We start from the raw sequence: 21,964 nt of genomic DNA, 5'->3' as shown, positions 1-21,964 counted from the left end.
CTGTGCCCTGCTGGCACATAGCTTTGGGCAAGTCACAACTTCTTAGTGCTACAGGCGCCCCACTGTAGACGGAGGACACCCTCCCCTGCCCTGCCCTGCCCTGCCCGCCTCCTTGGCTAGCAGCGGCACCAAATGAGATAATGGCTGGAAAGTGCTTTGAAAAGAATACAGTGCTGCGCTGATGTCAGGGATTATCATGATTATTAAGGAGCATGATTACCAGAATCCAGAAAAGCCGCCATTAAGGAGAAGGTTCCTGTTGGTGTTGATTGAGTTTCCTGGTTATCTGAGTATTGGCAGGAAAAAATCTGTTTGAACCCTTAGTGAAAATCTTTTTTTAATTATGCCAGTCTCCTTACTTACGTTGGTCATGGTGTGATCTTGAGTCTTTATTTATTCATGGATTGATTGATTCATATATTCATGTATGACTCTTGCCCTGACAACATCCAAAAAAGCAGCTGCAGGCCCAGCTCTCTCCTGCCTGGGGTCCTGCCTGTCTCGGGACTCATGGTTGAGTCTCAGTCTACCAGCTGGGGAAAGCAGAGGGCAAAGCAGCTTTTCCTCTATCAGGAGGAAAAGCACAGGATGAAGCCTTCCACGTGGCTTTTTCCATCGTTCCCTGCAGCGTCCTGATATCCTGTCATGTTTCCTTAGGACAATGCAGGAAAAAATGGTTCAGGCCGGGCGCGGTGGCTCACACCTGTAAACCAAGCAGTTTGGGAGGCTGAGGAAGGCAGATCACCTAAGGTCGGGGGTTCGAGAGCAGCCTGACCAATATGGTGAAACCCTGTCTCTACTAAAAATGCAAAAATTAGCCGGGCTGTGGTGGCGTGCCCGTGTAATCCCAGCCACTCAGGAGGCTGAGGTGGGAGAATTGCTTGAACCTGGGAGGTGGAGGTTGCAGTGAGCTGATATTGCACCACTGCACTCCAGCCTAGGTGACACAGCAAGACCCTGTCTAAAGGGAAAAAAAAGGTTCAAGAAATACCCTCTGATTGAGATGTGAGGGTTTAGCTAGGTTTTTCTGGCATATCCAGATGCATCTAGAAAGTGACAGGATTGCTTTTTTTTTTTTTTTCTTTTAACTTGTCAATATTGATGTGGCCAGATAAGCAGCGCTGCCTTCTGGGGAGACCATAAGAAAGCCACAGAAGTCCCGATGCTCATCCCAGCAACACTGCTGCCTCACAAAGGCCCCTTGGCATGTCCTGTCCGAGCTCAGGGGGCAGAAAGCGACAGAGGACATTCTTAATAAGATGTGACGGGAAGGGGCTGACTGCTAAATAGAACCGATTTGAGACAAACTGGGCTTTTTTTTTTTTTTTTTTTTTGAGACAGAGTCTCACTCTGTCACCCAGGCTGGAGTGCAGTGGTGCGATCTCGGCTCACTGCAACCTCCGCCTCCCAGGTTCACACCATTCTCCTGCCTCAGCCTCCCAAGTCACTGGGACTATAGGCGCCCGCCACCATGCCTGGCTAATTTTTTTTTTTGTATTTTTTTGTAGAGATAGGGTTTCACCGTGTTAGCCAGGATGGTCTCGATCTCCTGACCTCGTGATCCGCCTGCCTCGACCTCCCAAAGTGCTGGGATTGTAGGCTTGAGCCACTGTGCCCGGCTGAAACTGGGCCTTTTAGGTCTTCAGACTGAGAGCTCTTTCCCAGAATACCCGGTGGGCAGCTGGTGCCCAGAAGTTCAGGAAACTCCGCCCCAGAAGCCAATAAGAAAGAGTGGACGAGCTGGACAGGGTGACAGAAGAGCTCTTCTAGGGAGGAGTTCCCAGAGATTCTGGGCACCAGCTGCCCCCTGGGTACTGCTTAGATGGAAAGTGCCAGCTGGGTGTGGTGGCTCACACCTGTCATCACAGCAGTTTGGGAGGCTGAGGCGGGCAGATTGCTTGAACCCAGGAGTTCAAGACCAGCCTGGCCAATATAGTGAGACCCCATCTCTACAAAAAATACAAAAATTAGCCAGGCGTGGTGGTGTGTGCCTGTAGTACCAGCCTCAGGAGGCTGAAGTGGGAGGATCACTTGAGCTCGGGATGCAAAAGTTGCAGTGAACTGAGATCACACCACTGCACTCCAACCTAGACAATGGAGTGAGACCCTGTCTGAAAAAATAAAATAAAGTGCTTCATTGTGGGGCTGTTCGTTGGGGGAGAAGACCACAGCTGAAGGCAGAGGGGCTCCAGCCCTCAGCAGGAGGGGCCTTAAGCTCTGGGAGCTCCTTTTCCCCTTGGGGAGAAGCGGGTGATGATGCCTGTGTTGGGGGCATCCCACAAGCTGTGAGGGGGAAACGCATGTTGGGCATGAAGGAGGGAGATGGCAGTGGCTGTGGTGTGAGGTCAGGGATGTTGGTTTGGAGGGAATTTGACCTCATGCCCATGGTTCCCAGTTACACACATATCAGCTGATGTGTAGGTCAGAGTTTCTCAATCGGGGTGATCTTGCCCCCCAGGGGACACTGGGCAATGTCTGAAGACTTTTCCAGGGGTCACAGCTGGAGGGGGAGGGGCTTAATGACATCAGTGGGTGGAGGCCAGGGAGACTGCTAACATCCCACGTGCGCTGGACAGCCCCCACCACAAAACCATCTGGCTGCAACCGTCAGCAGTGCGAGGTCAAGAGAGCCAGGTGTCTGGGGCCTCAGTCTCTGCCTGTACCTGTGGGGTTGGGGGCGGCCCTGACCCTGGCGGGCTCCATGCCACCCTCATGCTGCCAGTCTCTGCTCTCCCCACAGAACCCCGACATCGTCCTGGTGCACTACCTGAATGTGCCAGCCATTGAGGACTGCGGCAAGCCCTGCGGCCCCATCCTCTGCTCCATCAACACCGACAAGAAGGAGTGGGCGAAATGGACTAAAGAAGAGCTCATCGGGCAGCTGAAACCCATGTGTGAGTGGCCTTGGCCAGCCTGGTGCCCCCATGCTGGGGACTAGGCTGGCGTCAACCAGGTGGGGCCAGGAAGGTCCTCTGTGGCCTTGGGAATGCGGGTCTGGAGCCTCATCTTGCTGGAATGACAGTGGCACCGTGAGCTTAGCTTTTGCCCCACCTTCATTTGGCCCCTTGTAAGCTCCCTATACAGCAGCCAGGGCATAAAATGCCAGGCCCACGTGACAGATGAAAAGAGTGAGGTTTGGAGACACAGAGCATGCAGGGGAAGGAGCAGGCCAAGAGTGGGCCAGGACCGGGTCTCCAGGACCACAGACAGGAGTGGAGGCCAGCTGGGGAGGGAAAGTGTGGAACAGGGGAGGGGTGGCGGGAGCGGACCCTGCCTCCTGCCTTGCCCGTCCACGAGGGATCTGGGCTTAGCCACCGCCTCCTGGACTCAGGGCCCGCCTCAGCTCCCAGGCTGGGTGGCAAATAGATGATGGTAATTGAGCTGGATTTCATTTTGTCAGCAAAGTGGTGCTTTCTGAAGCATCTGTCAGGTGCAAATCACAGAATGCAAAACACCGAGTGAGGCCGGGAAGCCGGGGCTGCTCCGTACTTTGTTGCAGTGGCCACAGCTCCCAGCAGCCACTGGCGGCTCTCAGTGGCTTCTCCTGCCCACTGTTCAGCAGGGCTCAGGAAAAACAAACACAGGTCTGGGGCTTTCCTGAGCCGAGAAGAGCATGGGGGCTGTTTAGTGCTGGACACGTAGCCCTCGGGGTTCAGGGACATTGATGGTCAGGGCTCAGGGTAAGGACCTGCCTTCTGCGGGGCCTGGGGGGTGGGTCAGTGGCTCACTCAGAAGCAGCACTGTCCCTGGAGCTGGCTAGAGGGAGGAAGCAGCTGTTGGTCAGCATAGACAGCGGGGGGGACTGAAATATTCTTTCTGCGGCTGGGAGGAAAGGTGAAGGTCCCTGTGCCTGGGAGGGTCCAGGCTGAGGCTAGGGGCACCTGCAGTGATGCTAATCCTGAGAGTCCCCTGGGTGCTCGGATTCAGGGATCTGCTCCCAGCCTCAAGGTTGGGGATGAGGGTCAGGAGGGACAGAGGGGTCTGTGTGGCAAGGGAGGCCCCCCAGTGGGTGACAGCCCTGCACACTAAGGGCTGGACCACAAGACTGAGCTTCCTCACATACCGTCCTTTGAGCCAAGTACCCCGCTGGGAGGTTTGGACCAAGCTGGCATCAGTGCTCCTGCCTGGAAACTCGAGGCAGGCAGCCCAGGGGCCTCCTGAGCTCAGGCCACACCCAGTGGCAACCTTCTTAACTGTGGTCCTGAGCACATCCCTTCCTGCTTAAAACCATTCAATGCCCACTCAGTGCACGCTCAATGCCCAAGCTCCTGAGCACAGCCTGCAGTCCCCCCACCCTCTGCCCGAAGTCTGCAACCCTTTCCCACCCTGTTGTAATCCCCCACTCCCCAGAGCTTGGCTGCCTCCTCTGCCTGCCCTCTCCCCTGCCTCTGCCTTGCTCACCCCACCCTGTCCTCAGAACTCCAGCCTCCCACAAGGCCTCCCAACCACGCAGCTGGGGCCTTCCACACTCCCTGGGCCTGGCTCCCCTTCCAGCCCCCCCACCAAGGGGAGATGGGGGGTTCAGCCTCCCCCCCCGCCTCTTCATCAGGGGGGGCCCCTCCTGAAGCCTCTTTCAAAATGCTGCCCGAGCCCCCCCAGGACGCGTGGGGAAACGCGGGCGGATTGCCCCTTTGGGAAGGCCAGGACGCGTGGGGGAAAACGGCAACGGCTGCCCTTGGGAAGCGCCCAGGACGCCGTGGGGAAAACGGCGGCGGCTGCCTTGGGAAGCGCCAGAACCGCGTGGGGAACGGGCGAGGCTGCCCTTGGAAGCGCCAGGACGCGGGGGAAACCGGCGCGGCTTGCCCTTTGGGAAAGCGCCAGGACGCGTGGGGGAAACGCGCGCTGCCCCTTGGGAAGCCCGCCAGGGGGGGCGGAGCGTGGGGAAAACGCCGAGGCCTGGCCCCCCTTTGGGAAGCCGCCCTCCGGCTCACTGCACCAGCCCCTGGGCATGCCGCAGGGCCCTGGAAATAGCCCCTGGGAATGGGTGGAGGGGAAGGGACCTAACCCAGGGGCCCTGAGCAGTGGAACAGAAGCTGCCAGTGTCCCTGGCCTCTGGGGAGGCCGAGGCTGCTCAGTGGGGGCACCCTTCCCCAAGGGCAGGCCAGAGGGCTAGGAGTCTGAAGGCACCCAGTGGTGGGGGGCCTGCTGTCAAGACCCGACGCCCTGCCTGCCCTTCCCCTACTCAGTACCCTATAGGGCACCCGTCACTAATGCAGGGGCTGCACCGGACACTGGTCCTGCCTAGAACCCGCGGGGCCTTACTCCATACTTTCTCTGCCGCAGGGCCTCCCAGCCTGGGCCAGCGCGATGACTCTGCTGAACCAGGAGCGGCTGGTGCCCCCTGGCCAAGGGGCGGTAGAAAGAGTCCAGGGCTTGCTGAGTCAGGAGGCGGGTGCTCATCCCTGGCTTTCATGGCTGCCCCTCTATGGCGGCCCTGGGGCCAATGCCCCACCCCTCCTCTGCACCGCCAGATACCCCCTTCTATAAAGGGGCAGCAAGAAATCCAGCGCGCCCCTGTTTGCCCTAAAGACCAGCACTTGCCAAGCCAGCTCAGGGTGCCCGGCCTTCAGCTTCCTCCCACCCCGGGGCACCCTGGCCTGTCCCATTTCCTGGGAAGTGGAGTCACTCCAGGGGGCTCAACTTTGTCCCTGCACTCCGGGGCTGGAGGAAGTGGCCTGGAACCTCCTTCCTGGGGCTTAGTCAATGCTTTCAAAATAAGGTTCCTAAGGACTCTTGCCTTGAAAGGGTGACCAGGGTCCAGGTGCTTCTGGAGCTCCTCCCACCCCTCAGTGTTCACCTTTAGAGGGGAGTTCCTGCTCAAAACAAGTCTTCAGTCCGGAGGAGGAGTTGCCTTCCTGGCCTTTCTGAGCCTTCTGTCTGCTTCTTCTTAGGTCACTAGAAGGAGTTCCTCTTGTCAGATTCCACTGGAAAATTAGGGCCCCTTTGCTGGACAAAGGCTCCCATCCACATGGCCGGGGAGCAGCCCCAACCCCACTGAGCCCCAGCAAAAGTTCCGAGAGATTGTGTGAGCCACAGATTAGCCAACGGGGTGCTCCTGAGGGAAAAGATGCCTTTCCAGGTGGCTCCCACAGTCAGAGGCTGCTGGCCTGGGCCCTCCCAAATTCTTCTCCACACACACGGACAGCCCTTCTCCTTCAGCCATATGCTCCCCATTTTCCCTGGAGCTGCCCATCCATCAGACAGGAATGCCACCTCCAGGCTGGGTGGGAGGAATTAGGCTTTATGAACTCCAGGGAGTGGAAACCAGGCCGGAGCCAGCCTCCAACGCTGAACCGGAGGGAACTGTGAATGCTCAAAATCTGCAGTGCCTCAGAAAATTATGTAAAACTACAACAAACTCCCCATAAATCTAATAACACTCGGCTCTCTGGTGTCTCGGGGCGGGGAGAAGCAGAGCCGCACACAATTTACTCGTTGAGCGTGTGCGTGTGCTCTGACAGAGACACAGTCTGAGAAACTCAGCCCTGGAAACGCGGCTGCAGGAGAAGGCGCAGGTGCCGATCAGGCTTGGAGCACACATAGGGCACCAGCTAAGTGTGTCCGGGGACAGCAGAGGTGTGCCGAGAGCCAAGAAGACCTCAGATTTGACTCCAGAATCGGGCGGGCCACCCAACACTGGAGCCAAGCACATTATCTGCATCCCATTTCCACATTAATCACGTGCCTCCCAACACTTCACAGTTTGATTTCCTGATGTTTCCAAATTTCTCTGCCCACCAGCGGAGCTGTCCGCGGTTTAATCAAAATGTTGTGCTTCTCAGGGGTGAAGGGAGATGGGTCTGCAGCCTTTGTCTCACCTGCTGTGAGATGGGGCTCCATGACCTTGTGCCCTGGGAATCGCACCAGGCTGATTCAGAGAATCCCATCCTGGTCCTTGCATCTGTGGCCCTTGGTCAGAAGGGAGCTTCCCTTCCACCTGCAATCTGAGGCCTGCTTCCTCCAGCTGAAAAAACCACACACAGAAATACATGAAGATGGCTGATAGGAATTCCCAGGACGTTCCCAGAGATCTTTCCTGTCTTTTGGAATCGCTTCTGTAATCATGAGACTATGGGCCTTGCCACTATGAGGAAGGCCAAAATCACAGTGGCTTCAGTGAGAGGGAAGCTGCTTTGGCTTTCATGTCACAGTTCAGGGTTGATGTGGCAGCCCCAGGGTCAGGGATCGGCCACCCAGGCTCCCTCCAGGTGGCTGCTCCCCATTCCTAGGGCTTCGCCCTCTTTTACACGGTCCAAAATGGCTACTCCAGCTCCTGCCATTGCAACTGCATTCCAGCCAATGGGAAGAGGAGAAAATAAGGTGGAGGGTGAGTTCCTTCCCTTTAAGGACAGGGCCCACAAGTTGCATACATCATTTCCCCTCTCCCGTTGCTGGACAGAATTTTGTCATATGGTTAATTCTAGTTGCAAGAGTGTCTGGGAAGTGTAGTTTTGGCTATGTAGTTCCATCCTAACATACTCTGGGGAAAGAGGTTCTGCATGTGAGTCATTCAGGGCTGAGTAGAGCCGCGCTCAGCCGGGGTGCCCCTGTGGGCTTCAGCTTTCTGACTCATAGTGCACAGAATTCCTCATCTCAGTCCAAGGCCTGGCAATGACTGTCTGGGGCGCTGTCTGAGGCCTGGAGTTTATAGTACACAAGTGATCTAAAGCTTAGTATGTCTCATCCTGGAAATTTCGGGGTCTGTTCCAATGCAGCTAGTCTGAGAGAGCACCGGATTTGCACCCAGTAAACGCCCACAGTGTGACTGAGGAGCTGGAGGGGAGTCCTCTCCTCCCAGATCTGCCACTGAGAGACGACTTTGAGTGGAGTCGACTGCTCTGCCAGGCAGGGCTCTGTGCTTCTGTCCTGCCAAGCTGGCAGGAAACTTGCTCAGTGATCGTGGGCTGCTCAGAGCCACAGTGGTTCTAAACTGCCATGCCCCAAACCTTGCACCCTCGGCTCCACTGGAACCTACAGAAAGCCAGATGGAACCGTTTCCTCGGAGAATATCCTCTCCCTCTGAGCACCCGTGGCTTTCTTCCCTGCCCATTTCCTGGCAGCCCAGGAGGGGATGGCACGCCAGGCATTTCCCAGCAAGCTGTTGGTGAGGTTGTTCCATCCGGAGTGAGTGGTGAGGGCATGACTTTTAAGCTATGTTCACAGCCCTTTCCGTGTGGTGATCTTGTCCCAGCTCTCCCGCCTGAAGGCTCCTCTTGGAGCGCCCTGGCTGGCCAGATGGCCCTGCAGCCATGAGCAAGGCCTGGGCCTTCCTGCAGCCTTCGAAGGCCTGGAGATCAGCAGGCAGCTCCCGCAGCCGCCTCGGGGTTTAGCTCCACCCTGCCTGCCCGCCCCAGTGCTCCGCTGGTGTCAGGCCAGAGTACTCAGGCCTCTGGGGCAGGTGTCCTCTGCATCACTGGGCGGGCAGCAGGAGGGCTGGCTGTGGAGTCATCAGAGTCCCAGGGCCTGCACCCACCCTGCATGCACACCACACAAGTGCTCCATGCANAGCAGCCCCAACCCCACTGAGCCCCAGCAAAAGTTCCGAGAGATTGTGTGAGCCACAGATTAGCCAACGGGGTGCTCCTGAGGGAAAAGATGCCTTTCCAGGTGGCTCCCACAGTCAGAGGCTGCTGGCCTGGGCCCTCCCAAATTCTTCTCCACACACACGGACAGCCCTTCTCCTTCAGCCATATGCTCCCCATTTTCCCTGGAGCTGCCCATCCATCAGACAGGAATGCCACCTCCAGGCTGGGTGGGAGGAATTAGGCTTTATGAACTCCAGGGAGTGGAAACCAGGCCGGAGCCAGCCTCCAACGCTGAACCGGAGGGAACTGTGAATGCTCAAAAATCTGCAGTGCCTCAGAAAATTATGTAAAACTACAACAAACTCCCCATAAATCTAATAACACTCGGCTCTCTGGTGTCTCGGGGGCGGGGGAGAAGCAGAGCCGCACACAATTTACTCGTTGAGCGTGTGCGTGTGCTCTGACAGAGACACAGTCTGAGAAACTCAGCCCTGGAAACGCGGCTGCAGGAGAAGGCGCAGGTGCCGATCAGGCTTGGAGCACACATAGGGCACCAGCTAAGTGTGTCCGGGGACAGCAGAGGTGTGCCGAGAGCCAAGAAGACCTCAGATTTGACTCCAGAATCGGGCGGGCCACCCAACACTGGAGCCAAGCACATTATCTGCATCCCATTTCCACATTAATCACGTGCCTCCCAACACTTCACAGTTTGATTTCCTGATGTTTCCAAATTTCTCTGCCCACCAGCGGAGCTGTCCGCGGTTTAATCAAAATGTTGTGCTTCTCAGGGGTGAAGGGAGATGGGTCTGCAGCCTTTGTCTCACCTGCTGTGAGATGGGGGCTCCATGACCTTGTGCCCTGGGAATCGCACCAGGCTGATTCAGAGAATCCCATCCTGGTCCTTGCATCTGTGGCCCTTGGTCAGAAGGGAGCTTCCCTTCCACCTGCAATCTGAGGCCTGCTTCCTCCAGCTGAAAAAACCACACACAGAAATACATGAAGATGGCTGATAGGAATTCCCAGGACGTTCCCAGAGATCTTTCCTGTCTTTTGGAATCGCTTCTGTAATCATGAGACTATGGGCCTTGCCACTATGAGGAAGGCCAAAATCACAGTGGCTTCAGTGAGAGGGAAGCTGCTTTGGCTTTCATGTCACAGTTCAGGGTTGATGTGGCAGCCCCAGGGTCAGGGATCGGCCACCCAGGCTCCCTCCAGGTGGCTGCTCCCCATTCCTAGGGCTTCGCCCTCTTTTACACGGTCCAAAATGGCTACTCCAGCTCCTGCCATTGCAACTGCATTCCAGCCAATGGGAAGAGGAGAAAATAAGGTGGAGGGTGAGTTCCTTCCCTTTAAGGACAGGGCCCACAAGTTGCATACATCATTTCCCCTCTCCCGTTGCTGGACAGAATTTTGTCATATGGTTAATTCTAGTTGCAAGAGTGTCTGGGAAGTGTAGTTTTTGGCTATGTAGTTCCATCCTAACATACTCTGGGGAAAGAGGTTCTGCATGTGAGTCATTCAGGGCTGAGTAGAGCCGCGCTCAGCCGGGGTGCCCCTGTGGGCTTCAGCTTTCTGACTCATAGTGCACAGAATTCCTCATCTCAGTCCAAGGCCTGGCAATGACTGTCTGGGGCGCTGTCTGAGGCCTGGAGTTTATAGTACACAAGTGATCTAAAGCTTAGTATGTCTCATCCTGGAAATTTCGGGGTCTGTTCCAATGCAGCTAGTCTGAGAGAGCACCGGATTTGCACCCAGTAAACGCCCACAGTGTGACTGAGGAGCTGGAGGGGGAGTCCTCTCCTCCCAGATCTGCCACTGAGAGACGACTTTGAGTGGAGTCGACTGCTCTGCCAGGCAGGGCTCTGTGCTTCTGTCCTGCCAAGCTGGCAGGAAACTTGCTCAGTGATCGTGGGCTGCTCAGAGCCACAGTGGTTCTAAACTGCCATGCCCCAAACCTTGCACCCTCGGCTCCACTGGAACCTACAGAAAGCCAGATGGAACCGTTTCCTCGGAGAATATCCTCTCCCTCTGAGCACCCGTGGCTTTCTTCCCTGCCCATTTCCTGGCAGCCCAGGAGGGGATGGCACGCCAGGCATTTCCCAGCAAGCTGTTGGTGAGGTTGTTCCATCCGGAGTGAGTGGTGAGGGCATGACTTTTAAGCTATGTTCACAGCCCTTTCCGTGTGGTGATCTTGTCCCAGCTCTCCCGCCTGAAGGCTCCTCTTGGAGCGCCCTGGCTGGCCAGATGGCCCTGCAGCCATGAGCAAGGCCTGGGCCTTCCTGCAGCCTTCGAAGGCCTGGAGATCAGCAGGCAGCTCCCGCAGCCGCCTCGGGGTTTAGCTCCACCCTGCCTGCCCGCCCCAGTGCTCCGCTGGTGTCAGGCCAGAGTACTCAGGCCTCTGGGGCAGGTGTCCTCTGCATCACTGGGCGGGCAGCAGGAGGGCTGGCTGTGGAGTCATCAGAGTCCCAGGGCCTGCACCCACCCTGCATGCACACCACACAAGTGCTCCATGCACCTCCATGCTTCTGCACGGGCACATGATGTATCCACAGACACAAGTGCGTGGGGATTCAGCACCTCCACCCCCACACTTCCTCCAAAAGCAACCTCAGCTCCATGGTAGGTGGTGGAGGCCATAGTAAATGTGAGGCCACAAAGGCCATGTTGAAAGTGGAGGTGGAGGTCATCCTGAGTGTGGGATAGAGGCCATAGTGAGTGTAGGTGAAGGCCCTGGTGAGTTTGGTGGGGGGCCTGGTGAATTGGGTGGAGGCCATGGTTACTGTGAGAGTGGAGGCTATGGTGAGTTGGGTGGAGGCTGTGGTGAGTTGGGTGGAGGCCCTGGTGAGTTGGGTTGAGGCCACGGTGAGTTGGAATGGAGGCCCTAGTGAGTGTGAGTGGAGGCCCTGTTGAGGTGGATGGAGGCCCTGGTGATTGAGGGTGGAGGCCATGGTGACTGTGAGTGTGAAGGCCCTGGTGAGTGGGTGGAGGCCATGGTGTTAGTGGAGGCCCCGTTGAGTTGGGTGGAGGCCCTGTTGAGTTGGGTTGAGGCCCTGGTGAGTGTGAATGGAGGCCCTGTTGAGGTGGATGGAGGCCCTGGTGACTGTGAGGGTGAAGGCCCTGGTGTGTGGGTGGAGGCCATGGTAACTGTGAAGGTGGAGGCTCTGTTGAGTTGGGTGGAGGCCCTGGTGAGTGTGAGCAGAGGCCCTGGTGAGGTAGATGGAGGCCCTGGTGACTGAGGGTGGAGGCTATGGTGACTGTGAAGGTGAAAGTCATGGTGAGTTGCATAGAGGCCATGGTGACTGTGAGGGTTGAGGCCATGGTGAGTTGGATGGAGGCCCTAGTGAGTGTGAGTGGAGGCCCTGTTGAGTTGGGTGGAGGCCCTGGCGAGTGTGGGCTTGCTTTTGCTGTCATGGCCCCCACAGTCCATCTCCCTTAACATGCTGGTCCTCACCTGCAGCCTGTTGGTTTGTCAGGGGCCAGGTGTCAGCCCTGCCAGCCTTCAGCACCTGTAAGGTGGTGCTGCCGAGACACCACACCATTTCCAGTACCCGGCCTGGGCTAGTTGGCTGCAAACACGAGCCCCTCATTGCTGAGCAGTGGCTGCAGTGGCAGAGAAATCTGCTCAGAGCGACTGCTTAGCCAGCACCTGGTCTCCAGGGACCCAGCTCACACTGGGAGAGGTCGCAGAGCCCAGGATCCCCAGACCGCCCCCAGCCTCCCTCCCTCTGTTCCGGAGGCCCTCGCTGTTGCCAGTACCCAAGCCTGGGGTTGTATGTTCAATGCGCCTTTTGTGTTCTCATAATTTTTCAGACAAAGAGCAAAGATCCAGAAGGGGGGGCTGTGTTTATTTGTTTTGTTTTTTGCTTAGATTGTAATCCTGGTGATTATAGAATATCAAGAAGGAAAATCAACAAAGGCTTCCTTCCCGGGGCTCGCGGAACCGTTCCTGGTCGACCAGCGCCACCTGGTGGCCAGTGGCAGCAGACCCGCTCGGAGACGGGCGCCCCGGGAAGCCTGACTCCCCGGCCCAGGCCACCGGGAGCTTGCGGGCGGGGGCCTGTCCCACCCCTGCCTCTGGATCTGGTGTCTGAGATGTGCTGGGAAGCTGTTGGGGACCTGCTCTGTAATTCTGGAGTGGTGGGGCTTGGGGTGGGGCTGGAACTAGCAGCAGGAGACCCTAGGGAGAGGTGCCTGTGCCCACTTTTCTTCCTCTCCAGCTCAGTCGATCCTGATCCAGCATCACCTGGCTGGCTGGGGACGGTGGGCTGGGAGCTCTGACCCTGACTAGGAGCAGGTATCCCTAAGGCTCAGCCGGAATCCATCGAGGAAGGACAGCAGCCAGTCTGAAAGTCTCAAAGATAACCGGACGTGGTGGCTCACACCTGTAATCCCAGCACTTTGGGTGGCTGAGGCAGGAAGGTTACTTGAGCCTAGGAGTTCAAGATCAGCCTGGGCAACATGGCAAGATCCTGTCCCTACAAAAAATAGAAAAATTAGCCAGATGTGGTGGTGCACACCAGCTACTTGGGAGGCTGAGGTGGGAGGATCACTTGAACCTGGGGAGTTCAGGGCTGCAGAGAGCTGAGATGGTGCCACTGCACTCCAGCCTGGGTGACAGAGCAAGACCTTGTCTAAAAAAAAGAAGAGAGAGAAGAGAAGAAAGAGAAGAGAAGAGAAGAGAAGAGAAGAGAAGAGAAGAGAAGAGAAGAGAAGAGAAGAGAAGAGGGCCAGGCACGGTGGCTGATACCTGTAATCCCAGCACTTTGGGAGACTGAGGGAGGTGGATCACCTGAGGTCAGGAGTTGGAGACCAGCCTGACCACATGGTGAAACCCCGTCTCTACTAAAAATACAAAAATTAGCCAGGAATGGTGGCAGGTGCCTGTAATCACAATTACTTGGGAGGCTGAGGCAGGAGAATCACTTAAACCCGGAAGGCAGAGGTTGCAGTGGGCCAAGATCGCACCATTGTGCTCCAGCCTGGGCAACAGAGTGAGACTCCACCTCAAAAAAAAAAAAAGAAGAAGAAGAAGAAAAGAGAGCTGCAAAGATTTTCCCCCATGGAGCTACAGGTGTGGGCACAGTAAGGAGCTGGGGGGTCAGCCCCGGGTGGGAGAGAGAGGGGATGTTGCTAGAGCTCTTTCTGGCCAGCAGTGTTCACTTAGAAGCATGTTCCAGGGTCCTCACCTCTGAGCAGAGACTTCTGGGATAGGAGCAAATGGCTGAATGTCAGGAGTGAGCTCGGGCCCCCCAGGCCACCCAGTTCTGGGGCTCAGAGGGAGCCGAGAATCTTACCCTGGAATCCACCAAGGCCCCAGAAAGCCTGAGCAGAGACAATGGATCCCCTCAGAACCACCTGGATGGGGCTGAAAGGCAGGTGCGTCCCCAGACATTCTGATTCCGTGCGTCTGGAGTGGGCTTCCGACACTGAGTTTTTGATGAAGCTAGGTTCTTGTACTGGGGTCCCCAGGAGACCATACTTTTTAAGAAACCTCGGCCTACAGCAGCCTCTGGCAAGAGGCCAGCCAAGAGCAGGACCAGCACCTCTTTGGGCCACAGGCCTCCTCAGGCATCGGCTGGTTTTCACATCCGGGTGGGAGGAGGGCAGGCGTCGGAGGCCACATGGAGCTTAGTCTAGCCGCACTCCCAGAGGAAGCCAGTCCCTGGCATGCACTAAGTACTGGGTGTATCATTTCTGGATGTTCCAGGACTGCCTGAGGACTTTTTGTAGACTCTGGGTTAAGAAATATGCCTCTAGAAGTTTCCTTTTTTTGCAGCTGAGGTGTTGGTGCCGACACATGGTGGGGCCTTGCTAGACACTTGTTGACTTGCACTTGTGAGAAATCCTGGAGTTGCCTAAGAAGAAGCACATCTGTGTCCCCATGGCAGGCCCAGGGCCTGGACGGCAGCTCTGTCCCTGAGAGCAGAGGCCCGGCTCCCTGCCTGCATCTGCGGAATGCAGGGATAGTGCTGGCGGTTCCTGGAGAGGATTTCCTCTGCCTTTTACCCTTCCCTTTGGGAAGGAGCTGCTGGCATGAGAAGCAGGCAGGGCAGTTTCCTGGAATCTCCAGGTGGGTCCCAGCCCTCCTCCTGGTTCCTGCCAGAATGCCTGCAGCCCCTTTCCAACTTGGCATAGAGGACAGCAGAGGGTGGGCATGGAGAGGCTGACTTGAGTGTGGGGCTTGCTTCCTACTTTGCTCCCAGGATCCAGGTTTGTTTTGCAAATGTTGGTTTCTCACTCCAGCTAGTTTTGTGGAGCCAATCCAGCCCCCAAGTAGGACTGGAAGAGAAATACTGCTTTTGATTTCCTGTCTCTCCCAGCACCTTGCTGCCCAGGGCCACCTCAAGGCCACACAGCCGCTTCTGTGACAGGAGTCCCCCTTTTATGGAGTGCACCCCTGTGCTGGTGTTGGGGATACAGGGCCCCACCCACGTCCCGGATCCTGACTGCTACACAGAGCTGATGCTGAGCCCTGCTAGGTGCCAGGGAGTGGTTCTGTCAAAATTAGAATTCGTTGCCAACATTCAGATCTCCAGATTTGCAGCCTCTCTTTAAAAAAGGAAGACTCCGAGCCAGGTAGTTGGGAGCTCAGAGGCAGCTGCTGTGTGGACGGAGCCTGGCTTCCTGCGGTGCCGCCTCCCAACACACGAGGAGGAACCTGAGTCCAGGACCCTAGAGCAATCTTACCAGAAGCAAGATGGAAGCATCCAGAATCCCACTTGGTCCCCACCCCTCTTTCCGAGTGGCCTGGAGGGGCGGGGGAAAAGCTGATCAGTCCCACATTCCCTGCTATCTCTGCCCCGAGCAGCGCCCGGGGGAAGGGGCTGCAGTTTGGACAGAGTGGGGAGAAGGGAATTCCAGAGGCCATATGCACCCAGATCTGCAGATCACCATGAGGCTCTGACATTGCCAGGCGGCCAGCACTCCTAGTGCATTCACACTTCTCCCACGACGCAAAGAATTCCCAGCCTGGTAACAATGCCACTTAGCACATCAGGAGAAGATTCCGAGAGCCTCGGGATGGCTCTAAAATGCCACTTTGTATGTCGCTGAGCACCTTGGAGATTTCCTGTGAGGCCAGGGACAGGGGTAAAGGACATGCCACCCCACATGCTCTGTATTTCCTGATGACGGAGTCACTGGCCAGGCTGGAATGGTGCCTCTCTCTACCCCTCATTGACAAGGTCCGTCCCACCTGCAAGAAGAAAGAATGCAGCAAGGTTAAGCTCTCAACACCCTGGCAGTCTGCTGGACCCTCCAGCCCTGCCTTTTCCACAGGGTGTGTGATGTTGGGACGAAGCCCATGCCCCCTGGCAGATGGAGGACTGTCATGCCCCAACAGCAAGCCCCAGAAATGACAGGCTCACTGGGGACACGGCAGACAGGTCCCCTCACGTGCACGTGGCGGGCACACGCTCCATCCCGTCCCCCCTCAGCCTCTGCGCTCCTCGAAATGAGATTTCTGAAAATTTTGTCCTCAGGACCAATAGACGAATGAGAGTTGAGTGGTGAGATCGGGAAATTGAATAGTATGTGGGTGTCTGGATATGAGAAGTTAAATCTAATGAAAATTTCATCCAGTTGAACCAAGAAATCAGAAGCAGGGCCTTTATTCCTGTCAACAAGAATACAGTGAAAATTAAACCAACCCGGCTGCCATTTCCCATTGACCTTGTCGCCATGGAGACAGCCTCCTAGTGTCAACAACACCACGGACTCCAAAGGGGCCCCATTCACTGCAGGAGAGACACGTGGCCAGTCCCTCTCCCATCCGACTGAGACACGTGGTTTATAAGGAGAGCAACCACACACCCAGGGTTGCCGGAGAGCATCCCAGCTTATACCAGCGCCTGGACAAATGACCACAGCACTGTTTCTCGGCTCCCAAGGTGACCTGGCTTGACTAGTTAAATGGCCACCCTCTTTCTGGGTCTTTCTTGGGCGGCGGGGTACCTAGGTGGGTAGACTGGACGAACCCAGTTGGAGGAGGAGGATGGGACCCCCCACAGCCCTCCAGAAAAGGACACTGCCCCTTGTCCTTGCCACTCGTTCATCACAGCACCCAGAAATCTCTTCCCATGTGAAGGAAGGCCAAGCATCGATTCCAGCAGGTGCCGCCTATGCAGTAACTATGGTGGCCAAAGCTCCAGGTGGCCTTGCCCTGTCATCCTTCCAAGAGTTACTGCCCCACAGAGCAAAGGGGGCAGGTAGCTGGCTCTCACCCATTCCGGGGGCTACCAGGAGCTGAGGCAGACGTCTGGAGTTCTCCCTGTCTCCTCGTCCAATTCCTTTCCAAAGTCTTCCAGGCAGGACTGCAGAGCAGAGGGCTTCCCCTCTCATGAGGCTTTCCACCCTGGCCCTGGCAGATCTCCTGTGGATGCCATCACATCAGAATCCAAGGGTGGGGCCACCTGGATAGGGCCCAATGGCATACAGTCAGGTGAACCGGCAAGAGGCACCCACTTTCCAGATGAAGAAACTAAGAGCCAGAGAAATGAAAGATCTTGTTATAAGATCACACAGTGTGTGAGGGAAAGAGCTGCGGCCACTTGGGGGCCCTGACCCCAGGCCAGCATGGTGCTGCCACCCTGTCTCCCACTGTTTCAAATTCTGGCCCCTTCTTCCTGTATGGCCAGCACAGGGCATTGCACTTGGAGGTGTTCCCTCCCCTTTGGGAAAGCCCCACCACCGCATGGGACAGCCACGTCAGGAATGAAAGACAGCCAGGATGAAGCTGCCCCTCCGCCCCCTGCCATCCCTCAGGGGTCCTCTCCCCACCCCACCACACCCCAAATGAGGAGGCCCTGTCATGGAGCCAAGCATTGCTCCCACACACATCCTGTACAGTCTGGAATGAACCCTTCTTAGATTCTTTTGGTTTTTGTAGAAATTCCCCCCAAATGCGCCCCAAACCAGGCACAAAGCCTCTGCTGCCGTGACAAGGCCAGCGCATGCCTCAAGGAAGCCCAGCGCCCAGGCTTGGACGCCGCGTCGCTGAGATGTCCTCCATGCAGCGACCTCCCAGGTTTCCTTCCCCCTTCCTCTCCTGCTTGCCGTGATTTTCCAAGAGCAGGTCACCGTCAGGCCCTGCCTCCCGGTTCCTCACGTGGGAGGCTCAAGGAAGAGTTTCTTCTGCCCTGGTCTGGGTGGCTTGGCCAGATGAGTGACAACTGACCTGACCCCGAACTGAGGAAATCCTAAGCGGGGAGCCAGGGACTTGGGAGCTTCTGCCCACTAAGGCCCCAGCCAGCAAGACCTGGCCCCCCTGAGACAGCCCAGCACCTGCGAAGTCAGGGAGGACAGGAGAGAAAACTGGGCATCCAGCTTGGGATGACAGCATGTGGCCCAGCCCCAGGACCCTGAGTTTCCTGCACAGTCACCAGCCCCTGGTGAAGGGGCAGCCAAGGAAAACCAGACTCCCCTCCAGGAAGTGAAGCGAGTCTTGCTGCTCATGGCCAGGACCCTCTACTTCCCGATGGGGTCGCTTTTCTCCTCTGCCCACCACTGAGCTGCTGTCCAGTCTTCCTCACCTTCTCCTAGAGGCTGGTCCTGGCAGAGCCAAAAGCCAGGCAGGTCGCCCAGTGGAAAGGTCTTGAATCTGCAGCCCCTCCTCACCCCCCACACACCTGCTGTGTGACCTTTGGCAAGTTACATGACTTCTCTGAGCCTCGATTTTGGCATTAATAAAATGAGATAATACATTCTGCCTCGAGGGATCACTGGGAGGTTAAAGATATCATCTCTAGACCCCAGCTGCTCAAACTGGAGTGTGCATCAAAGGCCTGTTAGGACATGGATGCCGGGCCCCAAACCCCAGAGTTTCTGATTCTGCAGGTTGGGGCGGGGCCTGAGAATGTGCATTTCTAACAAGTGTTAGGGGATTCTGCTGCTGCGGGGGCCACACTTTGAGTAGCACTGCTCCACGGGAGAGTGGCCGGCCCCATGCCCCGCCCACAGCAGAGGCCCAGTGGAGTACCTAGAATTGTTATTATTTCCCCCCCTTTTTTTTTTTTGAGACAGAGCCTCACTCTGCCACCCAGGCTGGAGTGCAGTGGCCCGATCACAGCTCACTGTGGCCTTGACCTCCCTGGGCTCAGGTGATCCTCCTGCCTCAGCCTCCCATGCAGCTGGGACTACAGGTGCCCACCACCACACCAGGATAATTCTTTTTATTTTTTGTAGAGACTGGGTCTCGCCACGTTGCCAAGGCTGGTCTCAAACTCCTGGGCTCAAGTGATCCACCCGCCCCAGCCTCCCAAAGTGCTGGGATTACCGGTGTGAGCCACCACACCTGGCTTTGTTCTTTCTTTCTTTTTTGGAGTCAACATATAAAGATGCTCACGCACTGCCTGGCATGGAGGATATGTCCAATAACTATCATTATTTTTGTTGTTATTATTATTGAGACATGAGCTCTGCTTACAGCACACTGAGGAAAATGATGAACCAATTTTTAAAAAAAGTGCTAGGGAGGGCATGATTGATTGAGAAATTGACCATTCACTCTACCAGCCTTTATTAAGCAACTACTATGTGCCAGGCATTGTTCTGAGGATGGGAGATGAGCAGTGAACAACCTGGCAAGGCTTGCCCTCAGGATCCAAACTCCAGCTTCTGGGGACAGGCGTGAGCAGCCAGGAAGGCTACTGTGATTTCTATACCCATAGTTCTCAAACTGGAGCATGCATTTGAATGCCCACGAAGGCTCCTTAGGACACAGGTGCTGGGCCCCATCCTGAGTCTGTGATTCGATGGGTTTGGGGAGGGCCTGAGAATGCACCAGAGGTGGGGGCTTGAGCTGGGCTGTACTGGAAAGAAGGGTGGCATTTAAAGTGGTAGAAGGGCCAGGCGCGGTGGCTCACACCTGTAATCCCTGCACTTCAGGAGGCCGAGGTGGGCGTATCACTTGAGGTCAGGAGTTTGAGACCAGGCTGATCAACATGGTGAAACCCTGTCTCTACTAAAAATACAAAACTTAGCCAGGCGTGGTGGCGCTCACCTGTAGTCCCAGCTACTCGGGAGGCTGAGGCATGAGAATTGCTTGAACCCAGGGGCCGGAGGTTGCAGTGAGTAACCTCCGGAGTAGTAGAGGAGAGAGGCATTCTGGAAAGCCCCTGATGTCAGAACCCCTTGAACTGTACACACACACACACACACACACACCTATACACACAAATACACCTATGCACACAAACACACCTATACACACCTGCACACCTATACACACACACCTATACACAAACACACCTATATCCACACCCACACACCTATGCACACTGATACACACCTATACACACACACCTATACACACATCTATATACACACATACTGATACACCCACACCTATACACACACCTATATGTACACAGATCTATACACGCACACCTATACACACATCTATATACACACATACTGATACACCCACACCTGTACACACACCTATATGTACACAGATCTATACACGCACACCTATACACACACCTGTACACACACACACACAAGTGTGCAGTGCGTAGAGCAGGGTGGGTGTGGACCTCTAGCCAGAGAGCCTGAGGATGGGGAAGGCCTGAGCCCCCACGTGGAGTGTATTATTCGGCCTCCAAAACTCAAGTTGAAATCGAATTCCCAGTGCAACTGTGTCTGGAGGTGGGGCCCCATGGGAGATGTTTAACTGCTGTACTTAGGGTTCCTGGGAATGGATTCTTTTTCTTCACCCTTCCACCATGCAATGACATAGCAAGAAGGCCCTCACCAGTCACTGGCAGCTTGATATTGGACTTCCCAACCTCCAAAACTATAAGCCAATACATTTCTGGTCTTTATGAATTTCCCGGTCTGCGGTATTTGGTTGTAGCAGCACAAAACAGACTAAGACACTGCCCTCACAGAGTACCACAGACTGGGGGCTTAAACAACAGAAATTGATTGTCTCACAGTCTGCAGGCTGGGAGCCCAAGATCAAGGGGCATTGGGGTTGGTTTCTGGTAGGGCCTCTCTTCCTGGGTTGCAGACAGCCACCTTCTCACTGTGTCCTCATATGACCGTTTCTCTGTGCATGGGCACTCCTGGTGTCTCCTCCTCTGCTTATAGGGACACCAGTCTTGCTGGGATAGGGTCCCACCCATGTGACCTCACTTAACCGTAATTACCTCCTTAAAAGTCTGTTTCCAGATGCAGTCACATTGGTGGTTAGGGCTTCAACCTATGGATTTGGTCAGGGACACAGTTCAGTTCATGACAGAGGAAAATAGGAGGGCCCTACCGTGGCTCAGGCTTAGACTGCGTAGCTGAAGCTCTCCGCCTCTTCCCAAGGGCCTGGGATGGAGCAGCTGCAACCCAAGAGGCCCTCGGCTGGCAGCCTGCCCCATGTGGGGTGAGGCCCCTACGCCTTCCCCCAGCCCTCTCTTCCAGATCTCAGTTACTCTCTTCCCAGCGGTTGGCCGCCTCTTGGGTAAATTGTTCATCCGATGATGCTCTCCAAAGCATGGGCCACATGCTGTTGTCATTGATTTCATTTTGATTATTCATATTAGTGGAAGCGCTGCTGACTTGCCACGGGCCATAATTAGGGTAAACATCTTGTACGAGGGCTAGGTCAGCATTGGAGTGGGCCTGGGGTTTCTGCAACGGCCACTCCCAGCCTCAGCTCTGCAGGCCGATCCTCACACAGGCTGCGCTGCAGGCAGTCCTGTCAGAGGGAATGCAGTCCCAGCCTGTGTTTCACTGGGCAGCCTCAGGGCTTCTGGGGTAGCTGTAGGAGGACACCTTTCGAGAAGCCAGCATCCTGCTTTCCAGGGGCCAGTGTGGCCATCCTGCCTGCCCCGGTCTTGTGGAGCCCCATGCTGGGTCTGGCTTATCCTACCCCATACCAACCCTTTCGTCTCTCTGGTACTTCCCCTGACCCAGCCTTCCTGGGGATACAGGTCTCTCTCCACCACCTGAGCGGACCAGGGGCCACCACCCAGGCCCCATCTATGGGGAGCTGCAGAGAGGGTCCCTCTGTCTGGGATTCAGCTCAGGCCATTCTGCCTGAGAACAGGGAGTCAGGTACCGCCCAGTGAGGTACAGTGAGCAGGAGGGGACAGATGTGACCCAGAGCCACCAGGACATTACCTTTCTGGGAATTCCCCTTCCTCTTTCTGTGTCTCCTGCCTTACATGTCATGGGAGGTCACGTGATCAAGTGTACTTTTAATGTGGTTTCCCTTTTGCTGCTTTAAAAGGGGGAAGGGGCCAACGGGGAGGCCAGCATGCGTGGCTATTAACCTTTCTTTCATAAAGCACTTTTTCCCTATAGAAATCTCCCTCCGCTGATTGATTCCATGTCGGGAAGCAGAGCATGACATGTTAAAAGCCGTCTTGATAGTATTTGATATTCAGTGCTAACAACTCACCATCTCAGAGGAGGGGGCTTTTCTCCACCCACCCCCCACCCCCCCA

At 55.9% G+C, this 21,964-nt stretch overlaps 1 protein-coding gene across 2 annotated transcripts in view; it reads left to right on the top strand.

The window, feature by feature from the left end:
- Window positions 1-21,964, top strand: part of CAMTA1 (calmodulin binding transcription activator 1) — a 980,313-nt gene that overhangs the window by 833,699 nt on the left and 124,650 nt on the right. For both annotated transcript variants that reach the window (XM_017856059.1, XM_017856060.1), the window contains one exon: window positions 2,741-2,894. In XM_017856059.1, the coding sequence (XP_017711548.1) occupies window positions 2,741-2,894 (154 nt within the window). The remainder of the gene's footprint in view (window positions 1-2,740; window positions 2,895-21,964) is intronic.

The sequence above is a fragment of the Rhinopithecus bieti genome, unplaced genomic scaffold (assembly GCF_001698545.2).
Source record: "Rhinopithecus bieti isolate Rb0 unplaced genomic scaffold, ASM169854v2 scaffold_40368, whole genome shotgun sequence".
In the NCBI taxonomy this organism is placed as follows: domain Eukaryota; kingdom Metazoa; phylum Chordata; class Mammalia; order Primates; family Cercopithecidae; genus Rhinopithecus; species Rhinopithecus bieti.
This window is presented reverse-complemented; position numbering and strand designations above follow the sequence as displayed.